The following is a 25482-nucleotide window of genomic DNA, read 5'->3' on the forward strand; positions in this document are numbered from 1 at the left end:
TTCCCCCCCCCCCCCCCATTATGTCTTGGCTCATGTATACATTATACATTATCTACTGTCCTTCCAAAGCCCTTCTATTTTTCTAATAATTAGAATATTATGTAATATGTATATATGTATGTACTGTATGTATATAGCATACAATTTATAAACCTTGGCTAGATATATTTCATTAAAAATGCATCTTAAAAAATCTACCAGAGTGGCATCAACGGAGTTCCATGGAAAATTGTAATTAGGAAAACAACTCCACATCTCACCAATTGCTATGGGAACCATAAACAGATTTTTATTATTATTTTATTATTGTATCCCAAATAGTATCTTCATAGGCACTTAGATCCTATTTGAGTTGCAAAAAGGTATATATGGGAAACTTGCAAATTAATTAATTAATTTTCTACTGACGTTGTAGAGAGCCTGATTTAGTATTCCCCCTTGTAGTCAACATTTAGCTTGCTATTTAAGGATTGAACTTTTTGTTTTATATCTCTTTCTTCTATTATGCTTTTTTAATTCAATTTTCTTTTACTTTTTCTACTTACTTTTAATTTCTGCATCTGGTTAATATTTTTTTATTAAAATAAGACATTTTAAAATGAAGCACATCATGGTTTTTTAGATTTTCAGAAGCAAAGAATTAAAGTTGTAATCATAACTTAGCTCAGGTTATATGAAGAGCCAATGTCATGGATAGATCACGAGGACGGGTCAACTGGGAAGACTTATTTAGATTGAAGTGTACAGACAGAACAGCTCAATTGCCTGATTTAGGGCCATCTTCACAATTTAGAGCAGTTAGTGAGTCTTAAAATCCATCACTAACTTACATCAGCCCCAAATCCTGATGTGATGGAATGGACTCTCAGAAAGGAGAGGCTCCATTCCAGAAGGCAAAGAGACAGCAAAACTTAGGTAGTTTGTTGGGAGAAAGAGAGTTAATAAGGTTCTGACCCAGCAATTCTCAGTGTATATCTTTAATTATGCAAATACTTGCTTAGTTTTGCAAACGTTCTTTCTATAGGTGACAAATAATAAAATAAACTGTTCAGAAGTAATTCTACATGTCTTTCTTAGCTCTTGGGCCCCCCGACATCTGTTACAATAATATTTTTTCTAAAAGCCTTATGGGTTCTATTAACAGGGACACAAGGAAAACCCCAGTAGTAGTTTTCTAACCATGGAATTTTCCATGAATGAATCTGATCAGCAGGATAAATGGAACTCTATCTCAGTATGAGATTCCTTGAATCCAAAAATATAGTGTTATGAGCTTGAGTTGCTCTATCATTAAAGACTGAATTACAAAAGATATTCCTGTATAGAACTTTGGTTTATTTTTTGTAGTATAAAATATTTTTAAAAGTATGTTAATGATAACTTCCAACTGAACTGGCTCATTTGTTCAATACCCAGTTTAATAAAGATATTCCAAATCTAGTTCCAGTTTTTATGGAGATAACCAATATTGTCCTCGTCTTTATTAAAATTGAATTTTTAGGACGGTTTAGTGCAGGGCTTTTCAACCTTTTCACCGACTGTACCACTTTTAGGATATGGCAATATTCGAGTACCACCTAGCAAGGTGTCAAAAACTTGATGACCAAAAAAAACAACCCTGTTCAAAGTTGCAATTGCACTTAAATGACTTATGACCATTTTTCACACTTATGACCATTGCAGCATATCCAGGGTCATGTGATTTATATTTGGATGCTTGGCAACTGATTCATATTTATGATGGTCAGTGTCCAGGGTCATGTGATCCCCTTTTGCAACCTTTTGACAAGCAAAGTCAATGGCAGGGCTGTTGGTGGCCAAGTGCTAAGGCGGGACTTCCCTCCCTCCCTCTCTCTTTCTCATGCCCATCTCCTTATGAAGGAAGAATTTGAACCCCCCCATATTTTCCCTCTTCCATATTTTCATCAAACAAGGAAAAGTCTCCAAAGACAGAAAAGACAAGCTGCTGAGTGAACTAGCTTAAAAAGGCACATTCCTCTTTAAGAATTAGCTACTGGCTAGAAAGGAAAGTTCAGGAGCGCAGCCGTCATTTAAGGAAGAAAAAAAATGTAGCAAGTATTGGCTGCCGGCTAAGGCAGCCTCCCCAAATGGCTCCATTCATAAGTAAAGGAATGCTACAGGCAAAATCCATTCAGGAGAAAAATACTTCAAAATCCCTTGCAGCAAAACTTACAGCTAACAATAGCAGAGCAATAGAAGTTAACAGGAGACATGAGCCATCAGCCAAATAGAAATTGCCAAACACTGCTTAAGAACACAAAGCCCTCATTGCACAATTTCCAGAACTTCAAAGTCACAAAAGCACATAAGAATCCTTCCACTCTCTATCTCCCTCCGTGTCTCACCTCCAGCTGATGCTACCCTCCCCTGCTGCATTTCTTGTCTGTTTGTTGCTGCCAGCACAGGTAGCTGCCACAGAAGTTGTAGATCTGCTCATGGCCGGCCTGCTTGATCTCCTCTCCTCTCCCCCCCACCGTCCTCCTTATTTATTTATTTATTTATTTATTTATTTATTTATTTATTTATTTATTTATTTATTTATTTATTTAATTTATACCCCGCCCTTCTCCCGGAGGACTCCTTCCCCTTCGGTGCAGCTAGAGTTGACTCCACCTCCTCCCAAGGCTGCTTTTTTCTCTCTCTCTCCCTCTCCCGCCCAAACTGCCTCCTTTTATAGCCTCTCTTGTCTCTGCCCCACCTCCTCCTCCTTTCTCATGGGGGAGGGTGAGCCAAAAGTGAACCTGAGGCCTTTGCCTCGCCCCAGCCACTTTGCAGCTCCAGAGGATTCTCTCACAGTAAGTCCTTGCCTGCACTGGCTCTTTCCCTCCCCCACTACACTTGGCTAGGCAGGGCTGTGTACCACCTGCCACTAGTTAATGTACCACAAATGGTACACGTACCACCGGTTGAAAAGCCTGATTTAGTGGATTGATAATGGGTAGTACCATTACGCAGTGATTTTTCTCCTACTTAGAGGCTGGTTCCAGTAGTACTAGTGGTAGGGAGAGATCTAGCTCAAGGCTCGTCTTTGTAAAGTGGCTTAGACTCTGTTCTCTTCCAGCTTTGTTAAACATCTGCATGAAACCACTAGGTGAGATCATCAGTTGACCTCATGGGATAAAGTATAATCAGTGCTGATGGTACATAATTATACATCTCTGTTCCTGATCAACCAAGTGATGCTATTGATGTTCTTTTTGATACTCAGAAGCTGTAGGTAAGGCTTCAGCATAACCCTAGCAAGATTAAGTAGTTATGGGCTTTGGGGTCCCCTTCTATCAATAGTTGGTTCACAATATGTGGGTTGTTTGCACAACACTCTGTGCTAATTTGAGTTTATTCCTAAACTGGAAAGCTTGGAATGAAGCAGAAAAGGCAGTTTGATGCATAATGCAGTATAACCTTATAATACCATAACTCCATGAGATGTACTGGACCCATCTCATGGGTGCAATTCACGGTGCTGGTTGTCACTTATAAAATTTTCCATTGTATGCAATTATCTACCAGATCACCAATCTCCAATTTTCTCTGCTCCTCTCATTAGATCTGGCATACTTCAGACAAGCTTCAGATCCTTTTGTTGTGCCTTCTTTGTTACGGCAACTGCTGTTCAAAACAGTGTTTCCCCTGCAATTTGGATGGCCCCAATAGTAGTAGTGGTAGAAATACTTTAAACACATGATTCTTCCTCCAGGTGCTGGGGCCATAAACTTAGTTGAATCAGACTGTATGACTGAATGAGACACCATGTTTTTTGTAGGCCTTGGCACGTTGTATGTTCTTTAGTGGCTTTAGCTTTTAAATTGGATTTGTGTTTTTATTTTTTTAATGAACTGTTAGCCACCTAGTGAGAGTAAAAAGGGTGACCATATAAATTGAATAAATGAATAAACATTTATTTGTTTGCAATTTCATAAGTAAATAACTAGAGACCTATATATTAAAAAGGTAACTTTGTTCTAGTTTATTTTATAGAATAGGAGAGCCAACATCTGAAAAATAGCAATTTAAAATGCCTTTTGGGGTGTCTGCCCAAATCTTACCCAGCCTGTTTGCAATTCCAGTCTTCACAGTATCAATGCAGAGGTGGCTTATGCGATGTTCATGTTCAGGTTTTGCCAGTACAACAATCCTGATGTTCCAGAGAGTATGGGTTGCTATCTAATTTTTTAAAAAAGTAAAATTAAATCTAGGTATCTGGATTACAATAACTAGGGACCTATACATAACCATTTTCCAATAACATATATTGAGTTTTTACAATATTCTTGTGATCAGAATTCTAACGAGAACCAATTATGTACAGAAACAATTTTCTGAACAGAAGCAAAATGCTAAAATATAAATATTTTTCATTTAAGAATTGTGAAATGAATCCCAGTACATAGTCCCACTATTATAATGGAGCCATGTTTTAACTAAACTTTTAACTGAATGATAAAAGCAATTTTATCATACTACTGCATACTATTTTGCTATTTGTGTACAGGTAGTCCTTGATTTACAATATTTCATTTAGTGACCATTCAAAGTTAAAATGGTACTGAAGAAAGTGACTTATTACCATTGCATGTGATCAAAATTCAAATGCTCAGTAATTGGCTCATATTTATGACGGTTGCAGTGTCCCAGGGCCACGTGATCACCTTTTGCAGCCTTCTGACAAGCAAAGTCAATGGGGAAGCCAGATTTACTTAACAACTGTGTTACTAACTTAACAAATGCAGTGATCTGTGGCAAGACAGGACATAAAATGGGGCAAAATTAATTTAACAATTGTTTCACTTAGCAACAGAAATTTTGGGCTCAATTGTGGTTGTAAGTCAAGGACTACCTGTATTAAAAATAGGCAGTGTTGGTTAGGTGCTATTATCTAACTAGGCAATTTGAGGTATATGAAGTTGGAAAATTTAATTAGGCACTTTATTAATCTTGAAAAACAAAGCATACTGTATATATTTAGTAAAGTCAATTTTTGATCCTGGTGACTATCTGGACAAGTCCCTGAAGTTTTCTTAGCAAGATTTTTCAGAAGTGATTTGCCATAGCCTGCTCCCTAGGACAGTGATGGCGAACCTTTTAGAGACCGAATGCCCAAACTGCAACCCAAAACCCACTTATGCATCATTGGGTGCCGGGTGGGTGTGGCCCATTGGCTGGGTGTGGCCCATTGGGTAGGTGTGGCTGCAGTGGTAACGGCAGACTGGGTGGGACTAAAAAGTTCAATCAATCAATTCCAACTTTGCAAGATCTTTTTTTTCCCTGCGAGAAGTTGAAATTGACTGATTGATTGAACCTTTTTTTTTTTTACACGGCGGCGGAGGCCTAAAGCGAAAAGGTTTTATAAAACGCAGCTGAAGGCCTAGGAATGGGGAGACGGCGCACGTGCCCACAGAGAGGGCTCTGAGTGCCGCCTCTGGCACCCATGCCATAGGCTCGCCACCACTGCCCTAGGACTAAGTGAGAGTGATTGGTTCAAGGTCCTTCCGATAGCTTTGTGCCTAAGATGAGCCTAGAATTCAATCTCCTGGTTTCTAGTCTGGTGCCTGAACCACTACACCAAATTGGCTCTCTATTTTTAGATGTATTTCAACTGAAATTTCTTTTAGTTAAAATTATTTTATAATTGCCTTCTATGATTTCTTTTAACCTTAGTTTCATCTGTAGATCTACTCTTACATTTACTTTGTGTGGTTAATGATAAAAATAGATTGAGATAGTTATGATCTGAAAGCAACCCAGAAGCAACAATGGGAATTTTCTTCCATATTGTTTGTTTATTGGTTGCCTTAGTGGTCCTTATGGTCGTTGGGTACTGAACAATAGTTCTCAAATCAAATTACTCAGGACAATCAATAATAGCAATGATAATTGCTAAGTTCTCTTTTAATCAGTGAGTCTTTTAAGGGAAGTCATCTTTAATGCCTTTGATTCTCTTGATTTAATGGGGGCTGGCTATCTGTTTATAAGATAGATTTCTAATTCCCAGGCTCAGGGAGTTACATTTCAATAGTGATAAATCTTAATGATAATCACCCATACACAACAAAATACAAAGTATGATATAATAGAATACTCTTCACTTCTTTCTGAAAGCCAAGGAGAATTGGAACCACCAAATACAGGGATAAATATGTGTTTTTCCAAAGTGGGGGCCACCACTGAGAAGGCCTGTCACCTGTTCCATACCCTATACAAGGTACTTCACAACAATGGAGGACTTTAACAGGCTCTCTCTCTCTATCCATACCAGATAAATGGGCTTTAAGCAAGTTATTACCTGATGTAATCCAGGGCTACTCTAAAAAGGGTTTTAAAGAACATTCAGTAAAGGCTGGAAATCTATTGGTAATCAGTTCAGTGACTTAAAAATCATATCATTCTACACTTGTTAAGATTAACCTGTTAGCAATCTTGCAACTGCATTTTACACCAGTTGCAGCTTTGGAATAATTTCCACAGGTAACTCCACAGCATGTTACATACCTTAGAGGTGATGGTCATGAATTACTGCCACCAGATCATGTTGATTCAAGTGATTTTTAACTGGTGCTCCAGCTGAAGCTAGCCAAAGGACTCCAGGGCCATGACTTTCACCTGCTGTTTTAGCATGACCCAAGGGTCAGCAGGATCCTAGATCATGAATTAAGTCTTTCAACTGATTATAACTCCATCCTTAGTAACTATCAGGACTAATGTTACTGGATTGCCCAAATATTTGCTGATGAATAGTGACTCAATTTTGGAACTAGCTCAGATGGAGCTTATTTTGCTCCATCCAGATCCTTTACAGTTTCCTTGGCAAGGAAACTATACGTATGTCCATGAAGTCACACATTGAGCTTGATTTGAGGATTTTATCACTATATCTAATGGTCTTTGGGAACATCTAATGTATCATTTCAAAAAAGCAAATGCAGATGCATTTTGGAGATGATTATTGTTGTTTGCAATAAACAATAGAACAATCTACTCCCCAACTACAATTTTAAACATTAACAAAAATTCTTACCACTTTGAAGCTGATACTGGTAATCTCCTGTAAGGAATGCCTTAGAATCTCTTGCCATTCTTTGTCCCCCAAGGAGTCTTCCTGTGTTCCAATCACATAGATGTCATGTGGAATATAGTCAGCTGTGTCATCACGGGTCTTACCCTGTCCCTTGGAGAGAAACCAGGAGCTGATCTTCTTTGGTGGAGGAGCATCACCTTGATTAGCAAATCCCAAACCAAAATAAGCATAAGAAACTACTATAATAATGAATCTAGCTCAGTCTTTACTAGGGTTGGACAACCTTCTTTGACGCTAATACTGGTTCACTTTTAAGCTATATGTTTTTTTCCTCTGAAGATCACAGAATGCATGGTGGACTATGGAGGGAGATGAATGAAAAATCTATGAAACTGGGACCTCCAATTTATTATATTTAATAAAGTGAGTTGCATGAAAGCTATCTAAACCTCAGCCAGTTTGGGGGCTTTAAAAAGTAACTAAAAATAAAACTACAAAAAACATCAGTTTATCACTAGTGAATTAGTAGTAGCTGCAAAATGAGGCAAGAGGACCATAAATTATATTCCCCAACTTTCCTCTAAAAAGACTTATTATAGTCCTATTTGATAATATTCAGGTATTAAAACTAGAACAAACACTGCATTATGGGCTGTGGTGGTACAGTGGTTACAATGTTCAATTCTTCCCAGCTCAAGGTTGATTCAGACTTCCATCCTTCTGAGGTCGGTAAAATGAGGACCCAGATTGCTGGGGGTAATATGTTGACTCTATAAACCGCTTAGAGAGGGCTGTAAAGCATTGTGAAGTGGTATATAAGTCTAAGTGCTGTTGCGATTACTATTTTCCCATCCACCTAAAGAAATATATGGTATGTAGAATCCCATTTGATTATGGACATAACCATATATGGAAGTATTTATTTATTGCCTTATTCTACCTTTATTGCTGTTGAACAGGGTACCCTTGCATTTCCCAACAGATAGTTTCATAATTAAATAAATGGCAAAGGGAGGAGAATCAACCAGCTTGTATAAAATTTGCAGTTTATTTTATTTTGCTATCCAATTTTAAAACAAATCAAGAACAAATAGGAGGAAAGAAGCCCACAAGGCTGTGAATAAGCTCTGATTATTCTGCCATGCAAAAGAAGAGTAAGGGATCATCTATACGTTACAGTACATTAATCCTAAAACAGTTGGGCAATATAACAGTGAGAGTAGCTGGGAAATCTGTGATAGGGTTGTAGAAAATAATTTTTATCAATAATTTTATAAGCAGATTTGAGCATTCTGCTTTCAGAAGATTCCACACCAACACAAATGTTAACAACAACCAAAGTCTAGATAGCATTTGTCCCTTCCCATTCAAAAATATCCACAAACATGCATAGGCACACATTTCTGAAAAGAAAATATGCTATTCTCTAAAGAACAGCACAGTAATTGTGTTATTGACACTGGGAAAAGAAGGTGCATTAGGGAATAGTACATTATCAGAGGAGTGCAATGTGAATTACATAAAATATTTTCTGGCACTTTATATTAATATCTACATAAAATAGGAGAAGATTAATAGAAAGGCTCAGTTATGTTAGGAACCATTATATACAGTATATAAATAGAAAATTTTCGGTTTTTTAAAAAAGAATCTCTAATAAGCTTGCCAAATCAAAATATTGTTGTACTAAGGCAGACAATAAAGTGGACTAGATTTTTTTTTTACACATCTCATGTTATCACAAGTTGCTAGTTATAATGTGCAGAAAATCTGACAAGAGACCTGTCCTATCTCTGATTTTCCTCTTTTCTGGTAGGACAGTAATTTGTATAGCAGAGGCTAGGATGTAAATTTGAAATGAAATTTATACCCATATTCCAGGATCCAATGAAGATGGTGATCATATCAGGTTCTGGTTGTTCAGAATGCTTGTTCTTCATTTGCTGTAGAAGTTGGCAGAAGCCTTCTCTTTTCTGAAAAATAGAAGAGTAAAAAAACAAAAGAAAAATGAAATACTGTATAACTAACTCAATGTTATTGATCAAGAGCCCCTTCATTTGTTACATGTAAGCTGAAAAAAATGCTTTCACATTTTTCAAGAAGAGTAGCAACTTATAAGTGATCTCTTTGATTTGGTAACATTTCAATAGATAGTTAAGACTATTTTTAATTATTTAGAAGCTGGAGAAAATGCTAAACACAGAAATGTTTAGATCAGTTCAAATCCTTCCTTTATAATTAGTTTTATGGTATGATAGCTGTTCAAAGAATTTTAGTAAACTGCTGAGATAAAATATTTGATTTTGTTGTCTTTAATCTATTAGAATTTGAATCCAAATTAGTTTCTTGCATTCATGAACAGAACAGGTATTGAGATGGTATTATTTTTATGGTATTATTCTATTGATGAAATAATCTCTGGAGGCACTTGGAGTTTTTTCCCATGGATAATAAAATAAGAAAAAAATTAAAAATTATGTGTTCAGATTTTCTGTTTTGAGTGGGCATAAACACAGAAAAAGAGAGAGAGATGGAATATATTATGAGCAATCACTTTTTTAAAATAATAGTCAAAGTACAGTCCAATCAGAAGCCTATGGTGTCAGTCATACTGGCATGCAATAAAGTTAGATTACCTTAAACCTGTTCAGGTGATAAGCACACCCATAGATCTCCATATCCAATGAGTATGAATAGTTCCTTTCCTAAGACAGTGTAGAGAGCTGATCTTGATGGATAAAATATCTGCAATAGGGAGCTTTTAAGACATGCAAATGCTTCCATATGAGCTGATGTTCTGGTAGAATACTGTAGAGCCCCAGCACAAATGCAGCAACCTTATTATATATATGCAAAGGCACATGTTACAGATAAGATTGCCAATTCACTGACATCACAGTGTGACTGCAAAGAGAGAAGGGCTATATAAGAAAATATAGTGCCTGGTTATAGTTCTTGTGACAATAGGAGTCTGTCCTTCCATTTCTGAAGAAAAAAGTCAGTCGGTGGGGGTATCCAGAGGAAAGTAAGGAAGTGACTTTCTCAGTTTCAGGATTCATGGAATGACCTCCATAGGAAGACAGGCCTTAAATCCAATTGAAATGTCCACAGTGCAAGCAAATAGATTCTTCTTTTTCCCAGGCATTTATTGTGTATTGTTTTAAGCAGTCATGTGATATCGTAATAACAGCATTTATTTATTGATTCAATTTATATCCTAATTTTTCTTCAGGGGCAAAAAATGACATCATTATTTTTTGTCTGCTACCTTTTAATATATGTGCTTGTCTTAATTGGTTTTAAATAGTTTTATAAACCACCCAGAGAGCTGTAGCTATGGGAAGATAGCTATTATTGATGTTAATAATAATAACGGTTCAGTGCATTGTGGATAAATACACAAGCAATGCTTGCTTGTGGTGAGGGGTTAGATATATATAGTACTGGTTAAAGAAGACAAAATATGCATACTTTAAATGCAAATTATACCATGTTGTTAACTGAAATTATCTGAATTAATGAATCAAAGATAATAATAATAATAATAATAATAATAATAATAATGATGATGATGATGATGATGATGATGATGATGATGATGATGATGATGATGATGATGATGATGATGATGATGATGGAAGGGACCTTGGAGGTCATCTAGTCCAACCCCCTGCTCAGACAGGAAACCCTATACCATTTCAAAAAAAATGGCTGTCCAGTCTTTTCTTAAAAACTTCCAGTGTTGGAGCATTCACCACTTCCGGAGGCAGGTTGTTCCACTGGTTAATTGTTCTAACTGTCAGGAAGTTTCTACTTAGTTCTAGGTTGCTTCTCTCCTTGATTAGTTTCTATCCGTTGCTTCTTGTCCTGCCTTCAGGCGCTTTGGAGAATAGCTTGACTCCCTCTTCTTTGTGGCAGCCCCTGAGATATTGGAACACTGCTATCATGGCTCCCCTCGTCCTTCTCTTTATTAAACTAGACATACCCAATTCCAGCAACCGTTCCTTATATGTTTTAGCCTCCAGTCCCCTAATCATCTTTGTTGCTCTTCTCTGTACTCTTTCTAGAGTCTCAACATCTTTTTTACATTGTGGTGACCAAAGCTGGATGCAGTATTCCGAGTGTGGCCTTACTAAGGCATTGTAAACTGGTATTAATACTTCACGTGATCTTGATTCTATCCCTCTGTTAATGCAGCCTAGCACTGTGTTGGCTTTTTTGGCAGCTGCAGCACACTGCTGGCTCATATTTAAGTAATATTTAAGTTATATTATTTATTGTTCATTATTTTTATTGAGCATCCATTTTATTTTAGTGCTTCCTGAATACATCTCCCATAGTCCTCTAGATCTATCTTGAGGAGTTTTTGTGTATTTATGTGTACATACACTGTAACATGCAGTTGCAATAGCATCCTATCCAATGTACACAGAGATGTCAGAGTTAAACTGTCTGGATGTCTTGAACAATTAAACTGAACATTCTCTTCTGATTCACAGTTTATTTTCTTTGTTTCTAATGATCCAAGCTGGACAGTTAGAGATAATATTTATTTATCCTCAAATACATCCCTTGAAAACCTCTATACATTGTCTCAGTACCAATTTCTCTAATAGAAAAAAGAGATAGGTTTTAAATAAATAAATAAATAAATAAATAAATAAATAAGTGTGTCATTTTGCATTTTTAATTAACAAAAATAATGCTATAAAATAAATAGTAATATTTCTGCTATGCTAAAACACTCAGAAGGGAGCCTTTTACCTTAGAGTCAGCAAAGACATATTCTTTCCTTTGTGCTTTTTCTTTTTCTGTCTCCAGTACAATGACCAGCTTGTTAGGAAACTTCTGAGACTTGATGAGCTGTAGGACTAAACAAGAGCAAAAACCAAGTCAATCTTAGAAATTCTGAAACTGAAAGAGCCCATGCTAATAATATGTCTTCCCTCTTAGAACTTGAGTTGCACAATCCAATCCTACTGCACTATGATAGGCATTTTAAAAATTGACAGCGACTCAGAACTAAGCCTCAGGTGCAAATCTATTGTGGTTTTGAAGCCTCATTTGAATGCTGGAATAATTTCTGTTCATTAAACTGTGTGATTGCCTAATTAGGAGAACTCTTGAGTGAGTCATATATCTTACACAAACTGTATCTATTCACCATTTCATAGAAAGATATGAGATTGTCACAGAAGTCAGCATTAATGAATAGGAAAGTTACTGATATGCATTTTTTACAACCAGCAGAAACTAAACTCAAATCTAAACTCCAATTAAAGGAACAATTCACATTAGAAGAGAACCATGCTAGTACGGACATAGCAAAACAGCTATCTGACAACTTTACTATTTCTCAACAGCTGCTGCTGCAACTTCACTGACTTGGAAAATAAGTTGCATGCAATAATTCTCCATTTTGCATCCCAAAATAAATTTTAAACATATCATTTATTAGAGCAAGATACTGTATTTGTAGAGTTTAATATGTTGCTGATTTAAAAATGGGTAGAGAGGATGTAATCAATGACAGAGCTCAGAGTGGTTGACTTAGATTTGGGTACACTGAGACAACTGGTTTAAAGTGCTTTTCTACAGTTTAGGAAGCAACAGAAAGTATGCCAGCATAAATATGCTATATTCCTACTTCTGGTTTCTAGTCTCTGCCTCTTTAACAGTTTAGTGTGGACCAACTTAAGATGGCCAGGCAACTGTCCCTTCATCCCTGTGGATCTGGTGCTGGGGATTTCCCACTAAATCAAAAGAGACTTGCCCACATCTGGCTCAACCTGTCCCTGCCAAACAATCCACATCAGTATTTTTTCCTACACAGGTTACCATGTGACAGGCAAGTGTAACTGAGTGGGGACTTTCTGTACACAGACCCCAACCCCCAATGTATCAGTTGCTGCTGAAATACTACGCATAGTCTGTATATTACATACGTGGAAAAATCTTTTTGATGGAAAAGTGGAAAAGGTGGAAAGGAAAAGTGTAAAGTTAGACAGCCTTAGATATAGACAACAGCACTGTTATCCTTTGTAGATGACTAGACAACTGACAAGTTGCCAGGGCAACTTATCACTTTGAAAGAAATAAAAGTTTACAAACTTTAATAAAACAGCAATTCTACTTGTAGGATTGCTACAACAATCACGATTGCTAAAATAGATTTAAAAAAAGACTGAACTAAACATATTGTACTATTACCCAGATCAGATAAAAAGAAGTTACAGGCAGGGGAACACTTACTGATTGCAATAATATTAATTATTGTATGTTGGATTCTTAGTTATTCTCCAGAATACTTTATGCAAGTTAGATTGTCCATTTGTGTACTAAAAATGCCTATTATCTTCCCTCATCAAGAGATATGTAGTATGCTACAATGCTGAAATGCTACTGTTCTAAAATAATAGCATTACATACAAAGGCCTGAAGTTTTCAGTTTTTCTTCCTGTTATATGATTCATATTTTAATTAATGAATCTATATTGAGTAAGAGTTGTAAAACATAGCAGCTATAAAGCATATGTGTAGTGAAGATTGATAATGTTACATCCTACATAAATTAAAAGATAATGTAAAACCCAGATCTGGGTTTCATCCAATTTCTGTTCAACTTCCTAAGGAAATCTCTGGAATCTCTTTTCCTTAAGCAGCTGAGAAGATGAAAGATGTGCAGATACTGAAAATAAACCTCTTTTCTGGCTAGGGCCTAGGCCATCCTGTATAAAAATGTAAACAGTTTCAGAATCTATTATTCTGAATCATAATTCAGTGGTTTTGGTGACCATAAAAGACCTCAGTTGACATGTATTTTAATTCTTATATTATTTCAATTGTTTTCACTTTTTAAAATTTTGTTCACGGCCTAATGTCATGTGTGGCCATACAAATCACTCGATCAATACAGCAACAAACTTGTATTGCAGGTCTCCTCTGGAAGAAAGGCTTTTGGTACCGAAGAAGGAAGAGTAGCATCTTAGGTCCCAAGAGTGAGGAAAGCTGCTTTAAAGCGTCTTTTGCTTTGGGAAGCATCATATGGGAATATTGTAAATAAAGTATCAAATGGTAGACAGAAATGTTTAGTGTTGAAATGCATATGAATTAAAGGTAATCAAATTGAGAACAATTAAATGAAGTATTATTTATGAAAACACTAAGGGAACCTATATATATATATTCTTGATTTGTTTTTTTTCTGCTGGCAGACCCTAGTTTGAATTAATGGTAAAAATGGAATCAATATATTAATGAAATATCTCAAAACTGCATATTTGCCTCCCTTCAAAAATGCCTTAAGGATAGTAACACTTCTACTTTGTGCTTTATTACCCAGACCAATTCAGTGTTTTGTTTAAACAACCTTGGTACATGATCGCTTTTCAACTATCAGTTGAGGGAAAACTGATTCTCAATTACTTATTTCAACTTCCCAATTTTTTATTTTATTTAAAAAGTCCATATGCACCCTCAGTAGGCTTTGGACCACTCCAAATGTTCTATTTATGTAAATCCTCTCCAGGCTTGTGGAGTTATTATACTGAATGCTAACAAGTTCTTAGCTGTTGGTTTTGTAACTGAGAATTCCAGTAGTTTTGCTAACTCTTATTTATTCCATTTATAATTTGTGCAATAATCAATGTTCTGGAAAGATTAGACAGTTACTAAAATAAACCTAAAACTTCAGAAAAATAACAATTAATACATAAAATGCAAACAAAACTGGAAAATAAAAATAGGTGATCCAAAATAACTCATCTGCTTATTAATGGCAATACAATCCTGGGTCATTATCTCAAGAGGTTCCATGTAAAATATAAAGTAACATTGGGACTAAAATTGAGTTCTGAGCAAATACCACAAAGCAGAACTATAATTTCCCATTATCACTTTCTGGAAACACCTTTTTTCACTCTGTGTCAATTACTCTAATACTATATTACCTACTGCAGAAAGGAGAGCAGAGTGGTTCAGCTTTTACATGACCAGTGACAAACAGTCACCTAACTCAGTCCAGAGTTAAGTTTTTATTTCATCTTATATTGCTTATAAATCTCCTTTCAATTTTCTTTTTATTATTTGGCTTTTTTCTGCTTTTTCTTTTGTTTCTGTTCTTTTTGAACAGTTACTTAAATAAATAAAATGAGACCACGATTGATAGTATTAGGCTGAAAGATCTCAAAGAACCAACAGGCATATACCCTTTCTATTTTTTTCTTATCAAAGGTCATTTCACAGGGCAATCAAAGCACTTTCTGTCTCAAAGCCAAGCCAAAACCAGGCTGAAGAGGATCTATAAGTGCCAAACACCAGGCTAGAAAAGGCTGTTCTCATCATTGCCAGCCTAACTCTTCTACAGTGTTCATTCAGTTCAAAAATCTTTTGCTTTATAATCACAACTACAGAATAAAATTTAATCATGATTAAAAATGTACACCCCAACTTTGGCCATAATGATGACCAAGTGTTCCCTCTGGACTGCAGCAACACAGTCCCTGGTTGGGGGACCCCCCAATCCTCTTTCCCCTTTTTAGCCAAACCAGGAAAGCCAGTATCGCCATTTCCCCCTTCTCTGGGCATAACTTTGGTGGAGGCAATAAAGAAATGGCCTTTCTCTGCTGAACCTGCTAAACAAACAAAGAAATGGCTTTTCATTATTTTACTATTTGCACTGATGGGAGGAGGACATAAGGTCGTTTCTCAGCAGGCAGCTCATTACACCAGTAGAAAATAGCCAAGTCATGGGCAAGGCATACTTGCCAGAATACACACCGCCATTTGCAACTGAGGCATTTGTATAAGATAGAACGAAATACAGCAGCACCAGCAAAGAGGGAAAATCTACATTTGACACAGAGTAGCAAAATACTGGGTGATCACCTTCAAAGCATGCTAATTCCCCATTTGATCCCTCCTCCTGACTGGGACAGTTGCTCTCCAACACCTACTAGGAAAATTTTAAAACTCCATAATATAAACATATATGTCTATCAAACCAGCAATAAAATGAACAGCTGAACATAAAATAAGAATTTAGATACTGCTTTGGTTGTTAGAGCACTCTAAATTATATGTTCATGTCACAAACTGATTGCTCCATATCAGTTCCTCTAAAGTTCTTCATAGTTCACGATATACTTATTCAGAGAATCCATATTATTCTCATGTTTCATTTCAATCTTTAAATAAAATAGAGAAGTAGGAATTGAGAACTAACTTCAGTCTCCCTGTTGTACCATATTATTCCTTTTTACCAAGGTTTAGAATATTGTACATTCTACCTCCTTCCCAGTGCTTTTTTTCTATAAAAAAAAAAAAAAAAGTGCCGGAACTCACACACGTTATACAACCCGCCTTGCCTACCCTACAAGGTTCCATCCAAAAAAGGTGCCGGAACTCCGTTCTGGGCGTTCTATGAGAAAAAAAGCCCTGCTCCTTCCTATGATTCTATGATGGAACAGCAATCAGAAGTAAGAAGTACCCTACATTTCTCTTTAAAGCTAGTTCTTAGATAATGCCACAATAAGTTTATTTCTTTATCACCTGCAGTTTTAGTCTGATTACTGAAAGAAAATTATCATCACCAATCAAAATCACCAATCTTCTCTCTTTGAAGGCACAAAATGTAACAACCATTTATAATGAAAGCAGACTTCTTTTTGAACTGCTAAGGCACTTCACTTGGAATTTCACTTTCAAGTGTGTATGCCTGTGTCCATTGCTCAATCAAAATACTATCTGAATGTGTTCACTATAAAAGTATTAGGAAGTTACAGTGTAACCTCTGCAGTCATATATTTGCATATTCAACATTTATGTGTAAAGCAAACCTGAAAAAAAATGTAATTCCTCAAATAGTATTGTTGTTCCCAGGTCAGCAAAAGTGCTGAATAAATGTAAATGGGGCAAGTGATCCACCCACTCACTTTTTTTGTGGTTATAGAACTTATCTTCAGGACCATCCTTAGCTTTCTTAATAATAAGTTTTCCCATCTCAACATCAACTTTAAGATGAATCTTGGAAGAAATCCCAAGACAATCTGCTTTCACCTATAACAGAAGAAATGTTATTTACACATACTTTTCATATTATATGGCTAACTTGCAGAGACATATCATAGAACATAGAATAATAGAGTTGAAAGGGACCTAGAAGTCTTTTAGTCCAACCCTCTGTTCGAGCAGGAGGCCCTATACCAGGGGTGTCAAACTGCCGGCCCACGGCCCAGTTTCATCATACCAAAGCCGCACCCACCCCATTGCCGGCAATGCAAAAAGAGTCGCGATACACCGCGATACGTCACGTGACGTGGCGAGTTTGACACCCGTGTCCTATACCATTTGAGATAAATGGTTGTCCAGTTTCTTTTTGAAAGCCTCCAGTGGTGAAGCACGCATAACGTCTGAAAGCAAGCTGTTCCATTGATTGATTGCTCTCACCATTAGGAAATTTCTCCTTAGTTCTAGGTTGCTTCTCTCCTTGGTTAGCTTCCATCCGTTGTTTCTCATCTTGCCTTTTGGTGCTTGGAAAAAGAGTTTGATCCCCCTCGTCTTTGTAGGAGCCCCACAAATATTGGAACACTGCTATCATGTCTCCCTTAGTTCTTCTTTTCATTAGACTAGATATAACCAATTCCTGTAAACTTTCTTCATATGTTTTAGCCTCCAGCCCCCGATCATTCTGGTTGCTGTTCTTGCATTCTTTCCAGAGTCTTAACACTTTTTTTATATTGTGATGACCAGAACTGGATGCAGTATTCCAAGTGTGGTCTTACTAAGGCTTTGTAAAGCAGTAGTAGAACTTCACGTGATCGTGATGTTATCCCTCTAATACAGTGGTTCTCAACCTTTTTAATGCCGCGACCCCCAACTGGTCGTAAGTCGAGGAATAAACCGGTCGTACATTGAGGACTAACCCGGTCGTAAGTCGAGGACTACCCAACCGGTCGTAAGTCGAGGACTTTCCCTGCCCGGGAGCACCGCGCATGTGTGGTTCCGCCCCCTGCGCCGGCCGAGGCGTAGCTGGCAAGCGGCAGAGACGGAGCAGGCCGACCACCAGCTGGCCCAGCCCAAGGGAGGTAAGGCACCCGCCAGAAAAGGGGAAAAAATGGCGGACAGCCTTGCTTGGCGACCCCCGTGAAATGGTCAATCGACCCCAAATGGGGTCGCGACCCATAGGTTGAGAACCACTGCTCTAATACTATCGTTATATTAATTATATATTAATTAATATTAACATTATGTTAAACATTTCTTCAATGAGTAAGTGTTGCCTTAGCACACTTCACACTTTCAGTATGAACATGGTTTATTTTTTTAATAGGTGAGAGCATTGTATCAAGAATTATAAATAATTCTCTATCTGACAAGATAATACTTAAAATTCACCTCAAAGGTAACAGGAGGGATAAGTGAACGTCGATGTGTTGAATCTGACCCATCAATCAATACTCTTTTCACCTGTAAAAATATAAGAATGAATAGTTCTACCTGACAATCTCAAACTTCAACAGAAGGAGACTTTAGGAGATTTTGTACCGGTTACTTTATTGTAACCTGTACAATAGATTACACTAATTATAAATAAACTGACTGATTTAGCCATGACAATGGTCAATGAATCGAAAAGAAAAAAAAAACACATTTTAACTTCTTCCAGCTACAGGCTGTAACTGTATGAAGATCAATTCTCATATAATAAAGTAATGAATGCTTATCCTCAATTTCCAGGCTCCAGCATCTCTAAGAACCTTAAATGCATATGACATGACAAGGTTATTTTCTGAGTTAATTTACACACAACAGAATAAAAACTCCTAAATGAGTAACTGGTTTTTAAAATGCAGATTTGGCAATTTGGCATATGAGTTGTTAGGAAGATTGCAGATCATATAAGAAACAGTGGGACATTTTTTAAAATAGATTATTTAAAAAAATAAAATAATAAAAAGTATTTAAATAAGAAGATATAGTACATCTGAAGATTAAGTGGCAGTCATAGAGATATCTAAAGGCCACTGTACCTTATCCTCTATTGAAGAAAGCAAATTTGTCAACTGAACCAATTTTGCACGATTGACATCAAAGGATGGCTGTTAAGAATGGCATAGAAAAAGAAAAGTATAAGAATAATGGAATACCATTTTCCCAATAAATGTCTGGCACTTTATCATCTGCGTATATATTTCAGAAAGCATTGTAACCTTATATTATCCCAGTGAGTATCAGTAATCTGAATATCAGACCAGAATGAAACTGAATTTGCAGAAAGGTTAAGTGCAAAAGAACCCATTTTAAATCCAGTGCTTTAATGAGAAGAAGTTGCAAATGATGGAAAGTGATCTTGTAATTATGGGTCTAGAGCTAAGCCGTGCAGACAAAATAGTAACATTATACAGTTGCAAGTAAGATTTTCCAGGGCTTCAGACACAAAAGAACTTTAGATGCTTCATTTATCAGGGTGGGCGGAAAGAGAGTTTTTCTAGCAGAACACAGGAAGAGGTGAGCATATGAAATGGTGAAGTTACTGCATACAGTATATACGTGTACACACACACACACACACACACACACACACACATATATTATTTGGGCAAATTATTATGGACCATCCACTAAACTACAGGCCTTCACCTTAAGTAACAAGGAAAAATATAACATTCAGAGATGGAATAACCAACCTGTAGTGCTGGGTCAGTGACCAAAAATTTATTAAGCTGAGAGAAAAGAGAATGCAAATAGTAGTAATATAGCTCATTCACCTATATATTTTAAACTGTTAAATTCTTCCATCATGCTAAGAATTTCCAGACAGTGTGAATGTGGGAATAGGTGTCTAGAATTTCATACTTTAATATCAACATTTTATTTTTTATTTTTTTTATAAATATTTTATTGGTTTTTAACGATAACAATCTGCAGTGCCTGGTGTACAGCGTGTTGTCTTGGTTTATATTTTAACAAGAAAAAAGGACAATAATAATTAATTAACAATCAATAATGATTGTTTGATAATTCCATTATTAGTATATTAATTAATGATATATTTCTTTGATCTTCCCTTCTCCCATTTATATTCTACTTCTTCAACCTTAACCAAATGGCTGTCCAGTCTCTTCTTAAAAACTTCCAGTGTTGGAGCATTCACCGCTTCTGGAGGCAGGTTGTTCCACTGGTTAATTGTTCTAACTGTCAGGAAGTTTCTCCTTAGTTCTAGGTTGCTTCTCTCCTTGATTAGTTTCCATCTGTTGCTTCTTGTCCTGCCTTCAGGAGCTTTGGAGAATAGCTTGACTCCCTTTTCTTTGTGGCAGCCCCTGAGATATTGGAATACTGCTATCATGTCACACCTAGTCCTTCTTTTCATTAAACTAGACATACCCAATTCCAGCAACCGTTCCTTATAGGTTTTAGCCTCCAGTCCCCCAATGATCTTTAATATCAACATTTTAAAATTGGCTCAGTAGAAAACTGTAACCTAATCCAGGTCTTTCAGTAATACTGTTGGAGGACAGTGGCTAGGTACCTATCTCACACTAGCCATAAGGGCAGCAGCACATGACAATAATGAAGATATGAGGTTACTAATCCATGACACCTTGTGATTAGGTTATCCATATCCAGGAAGCATTCTAGCTGGCATTGCAATCTGATGTAGAAATGAGTCTAATGACATTAAAAATATTGCACACTTTTCCAGACCATCTATCTGCTCCTGAAGAATGAATGCAGCTCCTACCTATTTCTGGAATACTTCTGGGTAGCCCATGTTAAACATAATACAATTAAGAAACAAATTAAGAAACAACAACAAAAAAAGATTTCAACTAAGAAGAATGCTTTGCTAACTATTGCTGTATATCATGCAACCCCTCTTTAGTTGATATGGATTCTGAGACATATATTGCCAATTTCATAAAATCATACCTGAGAATGTCGATGGGTAGGGGAAAGCTGCTGATCAAACACCATCTGTATAGATTCCAGAGAAGGTAAAGTTCGAGACAACTCACTGAAATGCAAAAGCCGTGTATATAAACAACTTGGTTATGCAGTATTATATTCGCATTCTCCAATATTATGTACTCTAGTCTAAATCCATTAGGGTGACAGCTTCCAGAATTCTCCAGATTCTTTACCAGTTTTCAAATAGCTTTAGACTTCTACATTCTAACATATGTTCTGCACTTCTTTTTGGTTTAGGTGCAATTTGGTTGAAAGTAAGCAACATTGGCTTAATTAAGTGGAGGTTTAATTTGGTTTGTAGACCCTATGGCAGGGGTGTCAAACTGCCAGACTGTGGTCTGGATGCATCACGCCAAAATCGTGCCCACCCCATTGCCGGCAATGGGAAAAAAGTTGTGATACGTTGTGACACGTCATGTGACGTCGCGAGTTTGACACTCGCGCCTTTTGGCCTTTGCTTTCCCATTGGGCAGAATTCCTCCCTCGCCCTCACTCTTGGTTCTTAAGCTTTATTGCATATGGAATGCTGGTTTAATGATTTTGAATCCCCATCCTAAGAGCTCAAGCCAAAGGAGCAATGACTTAACTTAACTAATCAAGAATTTATATAAATAGTTATAAACAGAATTCTCAAATTGTTGATACTGAAATATGCCTACAAATGAACTTGTGATTACTTGAAGAGTCCTTTGCAGAGTCCTGTAAGTAGTTTCTTCAGCTGAGGGAGATTCCATGAGCCAAGCTGTACAGTTTCAATATCATTAGTTATATGACCGCTCAAATAATCCTGGATAAGTTTGAGATGTTCTTCTGGAATACTGTGGAAGAAAGAAACAGCTTGAAAACCAAATCAAGCGTTACGTTTATGTACCTAAATTTGGGCAAATGGGAGAAAAAGTCCTTGGTGAGAGGGAATTACAACAGTTTGTATAGCTCCTGTTTTGATTTCTTGCTAGTAAGGAATAAAGGTAGGAGAGAGACAAAAGGAAACAATTGTGTCAGAAAGGAGCTCTGCTCACCTGCTGACAAGGAGGGACAATATGTGGCCTTTCAGGTGTTGTAGATTGCCAACTGCTACTTTGTCAGTAATATAGGAAGATGGGAGATTTAGTCCCATAACTTCTAGAAGAGCTGGATCAGATGCTGTCTACTAATGATTTAAAATGTAATTTTCAAAAGACTGATATGCTCAGGGCAAAACACAAGCTAACTATATAAATTTAAAGAAATGTATAACATCTATCGTTTGCTTTCAAAGTGCTTCAGTAATATTGTTAAAGAGGATTAGTACAATTATTCCATTACTGAAGATGTTTTAAGAGGAGCTTGCCTCGGCCTCCTTATAAATTTACAGAAGAAACATGAATTAAAGAACTCCCTGATTTGAAATCAGTGTGCATCATCTGAGTGTGTTTTGAACAATGTTGGAAGGAAAGGGGGGTGGGGTGGAGGAGGGGTAGCGTCATCTAGGCTTCCTCCCAAGGAAGCTCATAAAAGCTCACAGCCCAAGTAATACATTCTCTTTCATCAGTTTCTTGTTTGCTGATATAGCGTGCATGAATAGCTTGTTGTACCAAAGGAGGAAGGCTTTCTTCCTGTCTACCACCCACACAAAACCAAACCTCCTAACCTTTTCCTGAGAGAACATCCAGCCAGCAAATTTGTTACTATCTATAAGATAATTTTGTACCCCACCCTCTGATCAAGCCGGACCAGCCTTTTGAATTATCTGCTTCTAATATGTCACTAAAATTGCTGAATTCCTAATCATTTTAGAAATGAACAGAAAAGGATCATTTCCAGTTTCCATTTCTGCTGTCATTGCAGCAGTACAAGCAGAAACATTTTTTACCTAGTAAAAATTGGTCTATTTTTATAAAATACCACTTAGGAACAGAAAAGCTTAAGAAGAGGCTGGCTGTATCATCCAAGACTTGTTTTTGATTCTCACAACACACAACTAGATGCTCTGGGGTACTTCTAAGCAAGAGACAAACTCTTCCTAAGCTATTATTTCCCTGTATAGAGAGTATAGCCTTGATGGACAGAAGGAAGATCTGTTACCAAGGCAACAACCAGATAAACATGGGTTCAGTCCAGAGCAAGAAAGAGATTTATGAAAATGCCTCAGATGCCCCCTCTCCCCCGTTCACATGAAAATAAAGGAGTCAGGAGAGAAAGCATATTCAGACTTGCAAGGTTCTCTGTTACTATAGCTTTTCTAATAAAAGTAGCTTTAGGCCCACATTGTGTCGGCTTCTAAGTTTGATATATGTGTAAGGCTGACATCCTGCATTCTGGAATTATGTTGCCCCCAACATTCATTCCTCAAGACCAAAATACCGTAAAGACATGTTTTCTGGGAATTTATTCAAGTTTAAAATCATCTCTTTTAAAACCATCCAAATTTAGTAGCTGTCACCATGTTGAGTAGTAATGAATTTCACTGATTAATTATACACTGTGTGAAGAACTGCTTTCTTCTTTCTGGCTAAAATCTCCTTCCAAACAACTTTGTTTGATGGCCCTGGTCTTCGAGCATTTTTCTTATCTATTTTTTTCAATGCCATACATGATTTTGTATACCTCAGTTACATCTCCTCTCAAGGGCTTTTTTTTTCTGAGCTAAAGAGTTGCAAGAATGCTGACCTTTTTCATATGGAAAGTGTTTTGCACTCCCCTTCCTCCTTGGGCATAGTGCTCTGGATGAAGATGTATCATAGATTTGTGTAAGGAGATTATGATGTTGGTGTTTTTAGTTTAAATCCCTTTCCTTATTCCCATAGTATTTGTGGGAAGTCAGCTCCCCCCAGAGAAGGAAATATTAAAGAGGCAGAAAAGCATGCTCAGTTTTTATTAATAGCCCCAAGTCTCCCTCCCCCAAGCAGAAACCAGCTCTGTAGAAATACAGATGTAAATAATCCAGGAAGGTTGGGGGCCCCCAGCTAGACGCTTAGGAAGACAAAGACACCTAAAATCTACATACCCCACCCAAACTCTAAGACAGGACAATAGGATTAACCCACAGATGCCAAAGGGCACACTCAGGTCAACGTTCATGCCACAGGAACAACTCCAAACAAAAGGCTCCAGTGGGTATAAAAACCCACTCCCTACATGTGCTCTCTCTCTTTTTCTTCCAGAGCCATCTTCCTGTCTGGCTTTCCTCTTCAATAAACTGCAACCTTCTTTCTAAAGCTTGGACTGAACCATGATGAAGACTTTTCCTTCAGCACATGATATTTGGCTTTTCCACAGCTGTCACAGAATGAGCTGACATCTTCATTGAGCTATATCCTAATTTGTTTCAAACAGCTTGGACTTCATCAATGTTTATATAAAATTAAAAGTTTTGCCTCAAAGTGTATTATTTTTCACTTATAAATTGACTTCCATCTGCCACTTCATGCATTTTAAAATGATGCTTATAAAGCTGCCTACAATTACTTTTGGCTTTTATCACTCTGCATAGTATCATGTGCAAACTGACACAATTTGCTGCTTGTCTATAAGTCAAGATAATTTATGAACAATTTTAAAGCTTATATTTTAGGCACTCAATTTGTTACTTTTTCCACAAACAAAATTGTCCACTTATTCCTACCCATTGCTTTCTGCTTTTTAACCAGCTAGCAATCCATAAAAGATAGTATATCTTATCTCACAATAAGTTTAGACTTAAACTTAAGTTTAGACACTTGTACCCATGTTGATGAGCCACAAAAACGAAACTTTGTAAAGCAAGATCTAGATGTTTCTTCAGCATGACTTCTTCCTCTCTGTGCATAGTTATTCATTCTTTGATTACTAATTGTACTAATTTGTCTGGAACAGAAGTTAAGCTCACTTGTCTGATCTCCCAGATCTCCCTTTTTAAAAAACTGGTGTCCCATGGAGTATCTTCTAGTCTTTTACATTGAGTTTGATTTGAGTGATCAGTTACAACTTTAAGAACTCTTGGTGGGGTACCAGGAGTGAGTTATTACAAAAAAGATCCTAGAATAGTGGTTTTCAAACTGTTTCAGACCATGGGAACATCACGCGCTCCATGGCATCGGACCCGGATATCTTCAGACCATGGGAACACCAAGCGCTCCATGGCATCGGACCCGGATATCTTCGAGACCGCCTCCTGCCGCAGAGTACCTCCCATCGACCGGTACGCTCCCACAGAGTGGGTCTCCTCAGGGTGCCGTCAGCCAGACAGTGCCGGCTGGCGACCCCAAGGGGGAGGGCCTTCTCTGTGGGAGCTCCCACCCTCTGGAATGAACTGCCCCCAGAGGCCGTACGGGTCTGGATGGGGAGGAACAGACTCAGGCTCAACCCTTCCAAGACTGAGTGGCTGTGGCTGCCGGCGCCTCGGCATAGTCAGCTGACTCCATCGCTGACTATAGGGGGCGAAATTTTGGCCCCCTCAGAGAAGGCCCGCAACTTGGGAGTCCTCCTGGATCCACGGCTGACATTGGAAGACCATCTGT

At 37.3% G+C, this 25482-nt stretch overlaps 1 protein-coding gene across 1 annotated transcript in view; it reads right to left on the reverse strand.

Annotated features, from left to right (window-relative positions):
• Positions 1–25482, reverse strand: part of INPP5D (inositol polyphosphate-5-phosphatase D) — an 82856-nt gene that overhangs the window by 28751 nt on the left and 28623 nt on the right. The window contains exons 5-13 of the mRNA XM_029283693.1: positions 21682–21822; positions 20966–21050; positions 19066–19134; positions 18431–18502; positions 16969–17092; positions 11801–11907; positions 8907–9009; positions 7037–7233; positions 4068–4185 (exon numbers count right to left, since the gene is read on the reverse strand). Coding sequence (XP_029139526.1) covers positions 4068–4185; positions 7037–7233; positions 8907–9009; positions 11801–11907; positions 16969–17092; positions 18431–18502; positions 19066–19134; positions 20966–21050; positions 21682–21822 — 1016 coding nt within the window. The remainder of the gene's footprint in view (positions 1–4067; positions 4186–7036; positions 7234–8906; positions 9010–11800; positions 11908–16968; positions 17093–18430; positions 18503–19065; positions 19135–20965; positions 21051–21681; positions 21823–25482) is intronic.

Source organism: Protobothrops mucrosquamatus, unplaced genomic scaffold (genome assembly GCF_001527695.2).
Source record: "Protobothrops mucrosquamatus isolate PMUCROS unplaced genomic scaffold, P.Mucros_1.0 scaffold183, whole genome shotgun sequence".
In the NCBI taxonomy this organism is placed as follows: domain Eukaryota; kingdom Metazoa; phylum Chordata; class Lepidosauria; order Squamata; family Viperidae; genus Protobothrops; species Protobothrops mucrosquamatus.